Genomic DNA, 12500 nt, shown 5'->3' with positions numbered 1-12500 from the left:
TATAATAATGATACTACTGAGAGATATTTAGCATCGCGTTCACGCGAAACGGTAAACCGACTTTAAAGTTTCAATTCAAATGGAGCAAAGCTTGTGATTATTAAAGCTTCGCGTGACCCACGGCAACTTGAGTGTTTAGTTAACAAAAAACAAAAACACAAACTCGGAGTCTTTTTAAACATTGTTTGTACACGAAGACGCTTTATAAATTTAAAATCCTTACCTCACAAATTTTTCGAGTTTCGATGAAGCTTATTGCGGTAAGTAGTCAGTTATGAACGATCTATAACCACGAAACCAAATTATTTTTACCTCGTTTGAATTACCGGAAAATGCTTTTGGGGTCTTTTTTCCACAAACAATTTGTTATGTAGGGAAAAAAAACGAGAAGAAATTTCCACGAAAAAGGCCTACTTTCGCGTAGAAACGGCAAGCGGCAAAGCAAAAAAGGCGGGAAAATAATGGTCACGTGGTAACTTTTGCCGTACGCGTTTCACGTAAACGTGTGATGAAAAACCTCAAATAACAATGACCACAACCAGGTTTTCTGAGCCCGCGAGAGTGAGAACCCCTAGCAAACCATTGTTTTAACGAAAACCGCTGGTCAGCATGGTTCTGGTCATTGCTGTCTAAGGTCTTCCAAACGTGATGCTAAGGCCGCATTCGTTTGGGACTATTCTAGTTATTCTTATTCTGGTTTATCAATAACAGGATGCACGGAATACCAATTCCCAAAAGAACGTATCTGCCGAATTGGTCCCAAAAGAACACGATTACAGTCTATTCGGAGTATTCCTGTTTCGGAATAGTGCCAAAAGAACGCGCCCCAAATCTCTCTTATAATAACAGTGATACCCTCAATCCCAACCCTCCCATCCACTTGTCTGTTGAAAGCAAAGGAAAAAAATCACCTACGACGTACCTACTACGAAATAACATTCCATTGGTTGATATTAAGAGGTCGATATTAACGCTTGTAACCCTAAACAGACCAATGAGGCCATGCTTGAATTCAAAACTAATCCTTTGGAACATTTGAGCTCTACTCCTTCGTACAGTTTTTCTTTTGTTCGGCTTAAGAAAATGACCGCTGCTCAAGTGAGTAAAAAGCAAATATTTCGGGCCTAGGAGGTCTCTCAAAGATTTCACTATCACATTAATTAAGAAAAACAATTAACTTACTGCAGCACTGTCGTGTCCTTTCTGACAAGCTAAATGTAACGCTGTTGTCCCGTGATAATCCATGGCGTTAACTACAGCGCCTCGCTTGATCAATTTGTAAATTAGATTTGAATGACCTGTCCATGGAGAACAAAACACATTATGCTCATCACCTATAAACCAAAGCCACGTCTCAAAACCCTTCTTAAAAATTCCCTCACGTTATTCGTGACAGTACCTGCTTAGGTCACGTCACGCATCCAGCCGTCCTGAACCAGTGGGACTTTCCGAGTGCTGGGAGATGTCTATGTGGTTGCTATTCGTAATTTCTCTCCAGCATTAGCCTTCTCCCTCTTTCGTTGAAAAAGACACGTGTGGTATAGGTCCAAATTTAATTGAATTCGCCAAATGACTTTTGGCTCAAGAGAAAAAGAGAACTTTTGTTCCAACGGCTTGGCCAACGGCTTGTGCCACTGCCCAAAGATTCGATGATCTAAACTGACGCAGGTGTACATGTTCACAGCAAGCATGATATTACGAATGATTTCACGAAGTAAGACACTGGATTAGTTTCGAAAGGCGAGATTTGAACATATGGCCTCCCGCAAGGAATTCCACTCCTCAACCAACCAACTCCCCCCCAAAATGGACTTCGCTTCGTTTTCTCACTATTTTTCTTTCTACTTACCATACTCAGACGCCACGTGTAACACTGTTCTTCCCAGGTCGTCTCTAGAAAATACTGTTACAGCCGACGGATCATGCCGCTTCCTAGCGGAAAATAAAGATTATAATATAAAGTTTGCCATCGTAGCAAACTACAGAAAAGAAAAGACGATAGAGGCTGTAATAAAGAAGACGGGGAGCGAAAACTGAAAGAAAATCCAATGCCATGACACGTACCTGATATGTAACTTTTCACATTTGTCGCAGGAACATAAAGAATGACATAATAAATTTTCTTTGGCAGCATCAGGCTCGGATAACAACATTCAGATCTCCACTTCATTTCCCTTTGATGCAAACTAAAAGTAACACAAAAATTCCGGCAGTGTCTGATTGAGTGTTGACTGGGAATTGAACAGTCATACTACACAGGACAGGGTCCACATATATACAGTGTTTTATGCGCACAGTTCATCCAAACCACATCGGCTTCACCATCTCCCTGTATGGCTCATCTGTTCCGCGAACAGATAAGTGTAGGGCATGAATATGGACTTCGTGCGAACAATGCTAGGAAGTGCGCTACAAGCTTTTGCGTACTCAGTGATAAGTTTGTACCTATGTATAAATTATGCGTACTATGTAGCTATGTTGCTGCTCTTTCGGACTTGTAAGTCAAACTGACCATAGTGTAAGTGTTGAAGTCGGTCTCCTAAACTGAGCAATCATAGCTCGTTTGTACAAGAGATACTATAGTTTATTACATACATACTGAGATTAACACACTGAAAAGCCGCAGAGTAAATTTTCGTTCGCAAACCGATGTAAACCAATCCAATGTCGCGTATCGCTTTTCCCACATGTGAGAAAAACGATACGTCCAATCAGGAGCCGCGTATCATGTTTTTTCACGTGTGAGCCGTACGGCAAGTTGAAGTTTTCATTCAAGGCTGGTTGGCGCGGTTTCGTTGTTTTGTATCAGAAATCTCACTCGTTCGCTTCGCTCACTTGTTCGATTTCTGATACGCCACAACTCGTGTGTAAACACCGTACGCACGCACTTTCCATGAAGTATTCTATATAAGTTTGTACTTCTGTCATCAAGCAGAAATATTTTCAACTGTTGTTGGTAAAACCCTTTGACCCCCAGGACTAATCAGTATGTAAATTCACCTCTCAATTTCAATGCACTGTCAGATAGGTAAGTATTGAGAATGAAGATTATAATCAGCTGAAGGGTATGATCCTTACATAACATCAAATTCTCATGACCAGCCAACAAAGAAATCTACGGAAGTAATTAAGAGAATGAACTTTTTGTTCATGGGAGTTAAAGAGTTAAATGAAGCAAAAAGGGTTTTGCAGGAAATAACAGTGAATCTGCATTTCAACTTCACTACACAGACAAATGCAATCCATTAGGTTTATTTTGGTATCTTTCGGCCTCGCACCAGCAACAACCATGAACCACCTACATGTGGAACAATAACACCAACTAATTGACTACGGGGAAACGATTCCCTGTGACACCGCCGGATACGAAAAACCAAAAAACCCCCTGTGGGGGTAAAAACTGGAAACGTATTTCCCGAACCAATGCAGTGCCACGATCCCTGCAGGGTTTAGAGGACCTCTAGTTACAAAATAATAATGAATTATGAAAGAAACAAAAGTCAATCGGACTGATGCAGGCCTAGAATGCCTCACCACGTGATGAACTGACACTTTATAGACAACCTGCTACCCATCATGCCTTACACCAGACCCTTCTGTTCTCGTGCTGTGGAAATATCAATTTCTGTCTTATTCGCACACTCAACGGTCAGAAATTATATCTTTTAAGAAAATTACCTCAAAAAGCTTCTCCAGAGCTGTTATTTTGTTCGTTCCATCTGTTTCCATAACAAGCCAAGGGGAAGACACAAACTGTAATAACAAAAACACCAGGGCTAAAATGAAACAATTATATCAGATATTACTTTAACTTTCTTTTTATTAAAACACGACTTACAGTACAATGCTTACTTGCACAACTTACAATCTCCTCTCCCTCTCCCCCTCCTCTACTCTACTCTACTAGCTTGGTACAATAATAAACTGTGTAAATTAGACTAAAACTAGACACGATTGGTTTTGTTTTCACTTGTGATTGGTTGAAGAAGTGGCACGAGAACTTTAAACCAATCAATGAGTGAAGTAACGCAAAACCAAAGCAATTCGCTAATTACTTTTCAACACTCAATTGAACACCGCTCTAAACAAAGACAACAAAATCTTTCAAGAAAATAACATTTAAAGAAAAATGAAGATTAAAACCAATCATTAGATTTTGATGTAGCAAGTGGCTGTCTGAAAATTAATTATCAAAGGGGCTGAAAGAGATTGAACTATCTACATGTAGAATAAAATTGAGAACAAAAGATGTTTCAGACCTTGGCCGGTGGTAGACCCTTCAGAATGTCATTCACAGATCCTCCTCTTACATGTTCCACTGCTGCTTCAATGGATGACAAGAAAAACCTGCCCACAGAACAAGTAAACTGTCATCTCCAGAGTCAAGATGACTTGACTTCACTACGGAGAGGACTTCTGCAGAAGCTCCGGTTCCACTGGGGCTGCCACCAACAACAGCCACTTGAACAGTGACAATTGACAGCCTGTCATCTAGTTATTTGTACAATATTTGCTGCGACGGTCAATGTACTGTACTTTGCACTAAAATTGCTACATTTCTTCAAGATCTGCTTTCAGCTATATGAACCTTTACACGTTAATAATGAGACTCAGATCTTCAAAAATAGTACCAGTCTAGAGAGATTTACTGTAGCACTTGAGTTTGTCATGGAGATGAATTCCACAGAGGCTTTGTTTCCAATTAAGATGTCTTCAGGAATTGAAGAGTGCCTTTTGACAGTGCGCAAGTGATCCGAGTTGATCCGAGTTTATGCGGTCCAACTTTTGTACCTGCCTTTTTTCATAAGGCCTCTTGTGCAGTTACTTTGTAAATCTCTCTCAAGAGTTCCCCGTAAATAAATAAAATCCCTTTCTGATTTCTTTCTGCCTTTTGAAGTGATTGTATTCACAGGAGGCAAAACTAATAGTTACATGAATTAGACAAGTTTTAACTTACTGAAGTTCATTTTCTCCCCGTCTGGAAAAGTGAAAATTGTGCAAGAAGGTGATGTTCGCCAGCCTACAAGTAATATAGTAATACTAATTATTAGTAATAATTATTGTTATTAAAATGAGTTAGCATGCAAGGTGAAGAACAAAAAGATATATTCATATGTAGTGATTTGAAGTTAGAATAATGATGATCATCTGGGCAGATCAAGGGGGGGGTTCAGGGGATTCGATCAAACCCCTAAATTAAACCAGCTAACGTCAAAAACTTGTAAAAACATGTAAAATAAATACAATAAATTTATAACCAAGTTAACACTGTCACACTTGGCTCTGCTGAACATTCACTATGAAATGCCCGTTGACTACAATGCTGTGGTTCAGCTTTTTGCAGAAAGATGCCCCAGAAGAATCCTTCTTGTTTATCCCGTCTTTGACGAAACACTATGAAATGCAGTGCATTTTTATCATAGTATTATAAATACAAATTTGCATCGTTTTTTCACAGCTTTGTTACATTTTGATGCAAAAAGAATGGCATTTTAACTTTTAGAAATGAGACATTAAAACATGCTGACTCTCCCTCAGAATAGCGAAAATGGCGTTTCCGAGGACTTGAAATTTTAAAATTTCCCAGCAGACAATGCCCCTGCAACCCCCCTACAGGTGGCTCAAAGAAGGCCCCCTTTCATCGAACCCCCTCTGCTAAAAACCTGGATCTCCCCCAGATTATACATGTATTTATAGTTGCAACTCAAACAATCGCAAAAAAATTGAAAAAATTCCAGGCTCGAATTGGACCAATATTCATTATACAGTCTGTATAAAATGAATAGGACAGTACACAAATTGCAATTCCAATTGAAAAAGTGAGGCAATGTTTGTCGCTGGTGCATGTAACATTTTAAGGTAAACAGACTCACTTAGGGTAGTATCTCTGTTATCAAACGAAATATGAAATTATTTAACTGACGTACAAAGTGCTACTCCACAAAGGGCTTTTCAGGATCAATGAATCAACTCAGAAATTAACACATCAACCAACCATGCAAACTATCTACTTCCTAAAGAATGGTTTATTACTTACCAATTTGGAATGTCAGATTTGATAACTAGAAAAATCAAAGCTGGAAGAAGGTCATCTACCGTAATGGCCTCAACAGTATCTGTAAAGGAAGAGCAAAAGTAAAAATCCTTACATGTAGAATTGTTTAGAATTGTTTATTGTAGAATTTCATTATTAGTACATTTACATGTTCAATATGCATTGCTGATTACAATGTAGCTCAGTTGGTGTTAAGAGCTCCTGGTACTTGTAAACTGCAATGGGACCAATAGTGCATGTACTGTAAGCTGATCTTTCAATATAAGAGGAAAAAGTGCTGTCCTTAAAGAGGCTAGGTCACGTAATTTTAGGCAATTTCAGCACTGATCAAATGGTCATAGAATTAACTGAAATAACAAATAACGGCTCAAAGCTATAGAAGAACTCAAACAAAACACAGGAAAGCTAACAAGGGACAAGGATGGACAAAACTTGGCTAAATTTGAAAAACGTCGGCCCACTTTTTTTCAGATTTATATCAGTTGATATCAAAATGTCATTTAAACAGGTGGAAAATCATTCTCAGTTGTTATGTGGCCGTGATTTTGCAAATGAAAGGCTCTTGCTCAGCCAATTTGAAGTTTAGAGCTCATAACTAACAAAATTAAACAAAATTACCTAAAACAGCGTGACCTAGCCCCTTAAAACAAGTTTAAAGAACGTTTTAAAAGATTTTGTGTGCCATATAATTTATTTGACAACAAAAAATATTTTATTAAACAACAAACTCCCTATAACATAATTATGTATAATGCACTGTAAGAATTACTGGATGGGTGTAGAGGTTGTTAACCCAAGACTGTGCTTTAGCAGTACCCCATAGTCCCTGGTGACTAACTTTTGCCTTCGGGCAACAAGGAAATCTTAAATTTGCACAAAACTTAGCTGCTGGGCACCCTAGATTTCCAAATTTCAGACCTTTGGGCTCCATAAAACATTGATTGGCAGAAATTCTTAGAGCACAGCCTTGCTTATTAACCCACTGATTCCTGAGGTACAGTAAGTGCTTTCCGAGCCAAGTGGCCCAACACGCCAGAGCTTATCCCCGGTTTCCTTAGCATAAAGGGACAAGGAGTATTTCTACTCCACCCTGGATGGGATGCTAGTCCATCGCAGGGTTACCCCCAGCCGTGAATTCGCCGGTACCCATTTATACACCTGGGTGGAGAGAGGTACCGTGGGAGTAAAGTGTCTTGCCCAATAACACAACACAATGTCCCCAGCCAGGACCTATACCCGGACCACTCGATCCGGAGTCGAGGGCACTAACCATGAGGCCACCGCGCCTCCCACACTGACTCCTGAACCACCCCCTATTGACAGTGCTCGAAATTAGCAGTCATCTGGTCGTCCCAGACGACCAGAAAGTTTACCGGGCAACTACTTTTTGGTAAAATGAAAAGGTTGGTTGCCCAAAGAAAAAACAACAGGGCAACCCAGCCAAAAATAGAAAATGTATTACATAAGCAGCACCTGACTCACTCAATGGTTTTCTGTTGTCAATGTCTGATAGTAGTGCGAAATTAAAAATAATTAATTTGCAGCAGTTGAGCATTAATTTTTCCGTGTTTTGAATATTTCTGGTTTTTACAAAAAATTGTCTGATAGGAAAATTCATGTATAGCTGGCGAGATTGAAAGACTCCATTTTGAAAATGCTCAAACTTAAACCCAGACTTCCACAAAAAAAAAAGCCACAGGCGCACACTTAAGACTATGGGGTACCCAAGCTCCAATGCCATGCGATTACTCAGCACGGTGTGCATTTAATCGTAGCGGGTTCCCAATGGGCAACCAAGCATTTATCAGGGCAACCAAATTTGCAAGTTTAGCTGCCCAGCTCTTGAAACAGGGACAACCTGGAATGTTTTAAAATTTCGAGCACTGTATTGAAAAGCAAAATCTATTGGCATTTCACTCCCAGCGGTCAACGGGTTAAGAAACAGGAGAAACCAACCAGCTGAAGTCTTCATCTTTCTATCTGTCACAATGGTCACAGCTTTCTTTAGACAGCAGAACTTTTCCAATGGGGTGTTGTACTATGTAACAAAATACAAAGAACATGATGTGCACATCATATGGGTACTGTATCTAGTACTGCAGACATTAAATCCTGGAGTTTAGATGATGATAATAATAATAATAATAATAATAATAATAATCGTATTAAAAGAGATTTCTTAAAACATAAAACTATAAAAGTTAGAGATAACAAGTTAAACCGACGTTTCGGAGTAGACATCACTCCATTATCAAGGTAAAAATGTTCTATGATGCTAAAATTACAGTATTAAAAACGATTGACGCTAAGAATTAACATAATAAGCACGTGCGAAATTGGCTATAAGAATACTTTAGCACGAATGGAATCCGATTGCACATTGAGGCTAGGCTTAAGTGTTCTTATAAATAACATTTCAAACACTAAGCAATCAAATTTGTTTTTACATTTTTTGAGCACCTCAAAGCGTTTAAGCAGGTCCCGAGGGATCGACCCGTGTGCTTTCTTATAGTGTCTGGCAATAGCCGAGGACTGTTGCTTATGTCCCTTTACACGATTGTGTAAATGTCCGCGTGTGTAGCCTACATAACCTTCATCACAAAGGTCACATTGAAATTTATATACAACACACTGCTGATTTATGATCGGCGGCTTTGCCTCTTTCACTTTCAGTTCCTGTTCAATTTTTCTGCTGGTAAATACAGGCTGGATGGTTTTGTTTACTTTCAGGCTCAAATCCTTAAGTTGTTTTTTTACAAATTCTGCTGAGTTTTGGTCTTTAAATGGCAAGACTACTCGAACCATGTTATCCGTCTCTTGGGCTGTTGATAAAGGTCGCGGTTGGTCGCAGACCTTTGAGTCAACAAAGCGTTTGATAGTGGAATTTACGAGTTGTTTCGGGTACTTTAGGAGTGAGAAAACTGACTTCAGACGGTCACATTCGTCTGAGAAGTGTGACCAAGAAGAAGATAAACGGTGTGCTCGATCGAGCATAGTTCTCAGCAAGCCATTCTTGTACCGATTGTCAACATTGCTCTGAAAATGCAGAAGGAGACCTGAATTCGTGGGTTTTACGTAGACCTTTGTCTCTATCCGGGGAGATCGATTCAGTAACTGAGTTCCCAGAAATGGCAACATACCATTGCTTTCAGTTTCCATGGTGAATTTTACGGAGGAATGTGCAAGGTTTAATGTGTCTAGAAAGCTAGATGCTGCCGCCATATTCGGCATGATGGTCAGGGTGTTGTCTACATATCTTCGATAGAACGAAGGGAGTTTTCCTTGTCGTTCGAGGTTTTCTTCGATTGAGGTCATGAAAACATTAGCGAGCAAGGGGCCAAGGGGAGAACCCATGGCCACACCATCAGTCTGTTCATACAAGGCTCCATTGAATTGGAAAAGTTGTTCTTTTGTAGCTACTCTGAGAAGGTCAACAAGGTCCATTTTCGTCAAATTCAAGTCGTACGTTACGTTAAACCAATTGTTGGTGAAAGCTCTGTTCGCGAGTATCTCTATCGTTTCATCCAAGGGTACGTTTGTGAACAGGGAAGACACATCATACGAAACCAGAATGTCACCGTTTGCTATTTCCATGTTTTGAATTTCGTTCGTAAATTCAAATATGTCAGATATTGTGTACCGATTCAAAGACAAAGGCTTAAGTTTAGTGTCAAGCCATTTAGCCAGAGCGTAGTTGTATGTTTGCTTTGCTGATAGAATAGGGCTCATAGCTAAGTTCTCCTTGTGTGTCTTTGGTAAGCCATATAAATGGGCTAATCTGGAGCCTGTAGGGCACACAGTCTCCGCAATGGGCTTGGGCAGAATTCGACGGACAGTAGAGTCTAAATCTTTCTCTTTCTTTAGAAGAGGGTGGTAATAAGTTGGTGGTCTACCTCTACTTCGAGGCCTTTCCAGGGGAACAGGCCGAAATTTACTTGCGTCATTGATGGAAGCTTCAGATAATAGGCGTAAATATTCGGACTTGTCCATTACGACCACTCCCGAACCCTTATCTGGTTTGGTAATGATGATGTCGTCGCGACGCTTCAATTGTTCGATGGCAAGCAGGAGTGTCTTGGGAGGTTTGAGTACTTTGCGCTGGATGTAGTTCAGTGCTACGGATCGTAGGGTTGCGGCCGCCAATTCTTTCAAATCATCACTTCCAAGATGAGGTTCAAGACACCAGTAAACCTTCTCGAAGCTTGCTTTCACTTCAATCGGTGACACACGTTGTGGAAAGGCGAATTTCAAACCCCGACATAAAACCAGTTTCTGGAAAAAAGAAAGTTCATAGGACGATATGTTGTGAATATGCTCGTCCACATCCGTTTCTTTGTAGAGTAATCTTGCGATCTTCTTTGTATGAGTGCTCATTACCTCCTGATAGTATTTGTTTCTGAGGTTTACCATTGTGCGTAAAATACAGATGTACCGGAACACGCTGCAGCTTCGGCGAATTTCATCGTAGATGGAGTTGATTTCGCACTTAAGAGCTGCACTTAGTTTGATCTTTTCTTTGAGTTCTTCGGAAATGACGTTCCTTTCGAAGGCTGCTGATGACTGCCTCCATTTAGAACTCCTTTCTTTGTCAATCTTGGCGAAAGTTGGTGTAAGCTCGAAATTCTGACAGAGTCGAAGAAATTCAATCGAGCCATCGCAGTTAATCTGTTTCTTGCTACACTGTTCGAGTCTTCTAAACAAGTGTAGTTGATTATCCCGTTTTAAAATCGTATTAAAAGAGATTTCTTAAAACATAAAACTATAAAAGTTAGAGATAACAAGTTGAACCGACGTTTCGGAGTAGACATCACTCCATTATCAAGGTAAAAATGTTCTATGATGCTAAAATTACAGTATTAAAACGATTGACGCTAAGAAATTAACATAATAAGCACGTGCGAAATTGGCTATAAGAATACTTTAGCACGAATGGAATCCGATTGCACATTGAGGCTAGGCTTAAGTGTTCTTATAAATAACATTTCAAACACTAAGCAATCAAATTTGTTTTACATTTTTTGAGCACCTCAAAGCGTTTAGAGCAGGTCCAGAGGGATCGACCAGTGTGCGTTCTTATAGTGTCTGGAAATAGCCGAGGACTGTTGCTTATGTCCCTTTACACGATTGTGTAAATGTTCGCTGTGTGTAGCCTACATAACCTTCATCACAAAGGTCACATTGAAATTTATATACAACACACTGCTGAGATTTGATCTCCCCGGATAGAGACAAAGGTCTACATAAAACCCACGAATTCAGGTCTCCTTCTGCATTTTCAGAGCAATGTTGACAATCGGTACAAGAATGGCTTGCTGAGAACTATGCTCGATCGAGCACACGTGTTTATCTTCTTCTTGGTCACACTTCTCAGACGAATGTGACCGTTCTGAAGTCAGTTTTCTCACGCCTAAAGTACCCGAAAAACTCGTAAATTCCACTATCAAACGCTTTGTTGACTCAAAGGTCTGCGACCAACCGCGACCTTTATCAACAGCCCAAGAGACGGATAACATGGTTCGAGTAGTCTTGCCATTTAAAGACTAAAACTCAGCAGAATTTGTAAAAAAACAACTTAAGGATTTGAGCCTGAAAGTAAACAAAACCATCCAGCCTGTATTTACCAGCAGAAAAATTGAACAGGAACTGAAAGTGAAAGAGGCAAAGCCGCCGATCATAAATCAGCAGTGTGTTGTAAATTTCAATGTGACCTTTGTGATGAAGGTTATGTAGGCTACACACGCGGACATTTACACAATCGTGTAAAGGGACATAAGCAACAGTCCTCGGCTATTGCCAGACACTATAAGAACGCACACGGGTCGATCCCTCGGGACCTGCTTAAACGCTTTGAGGTGCTCAAAAAATGTAAAAACAAATTTTGATTGCTTAGTGTTTGAAATGTTATTTTATAAGAACACTTAAGCCTAGCCTCAATGTGCAATCGGATTCCATTCGTGCTAAAGTATTCTTATAGCCCAATTTCGCACGGGCTTATTATGTTAATTCTTAGCGTCAATTGTTTTTAATACTGTAATTTTAGCATCATAGAACATTTTTTACCTTGATAATGGAGTGATGTCTACTCCGAAACGTCGGTTTAACTTGTTATCTCTAACTTTTATAATAATATAATAATAATAAAATTAATAAATAATAATAATAATAAAATTATAACAAAGATATAATTTTATAATATTTATACAACTTGAAGGTAACCATTTCATTTATACAACTGGTATCAATATGAGCCCTGTGAAACTAATAATACATGTAAGTGTAAATAATACAAAAACATATTATGGAAAATAAAAACAATAAAAATAAGAAATATGCACTAACAATTACGATTAAAACACTCTTTGATAATTATATAAAATCCACATTTTGAAATTTCTCAGTTGATTTTATCAACAAAAAGGTTTCCCTCTGGATCTAGTGTTGTAAG

The 12500-nt window shown here is 39.3% G+C and overlaps 1 protein-coding gene and 1 pseudogene across 1 annotated transcript; both read right to left on the bottom strand.

Annotated features, from left to right (window-relative positions):
* Positions 1–12500, bottom strand: part of LOC138021345 (ankyrin repeat domain-containing protein 27-like) — a 51132-nt pseudogene that overhangs the window by 20040 nt on the left and 18592 nt on the right.
* On the bottom strand, positions 8245–10060 carry LOC138021779 (uncharacterized). Its single transcript, XM_068868778.1, has one exon. It carries the CDS (start codon positions 10043–10045, stop codon positions 8396–8398), a length of 1650 nt encoding a protein of 549 aa, XP_068724879.1. The 5' UTR covers positions 10046–10060; the 3' UTR covers positions 8245–8395.

Source organism: Montipora capricornis, chromosome 10, assembly GCF_036669925.1.
Source record: "Montipora capricornis isolate CH-2021 chromosome 10, ASM3666992v2, whole genome shotgun sequence".
Lineage (NCBI taxonomy): Eukaryota > Metazoa > Cnidaria > Anthozoa > Scleractinia > Acroporidae > Montipora > Montipora capricornis.
This window is presented reverse-complemented; position numbering and strand designations above follow the sequence as displayed.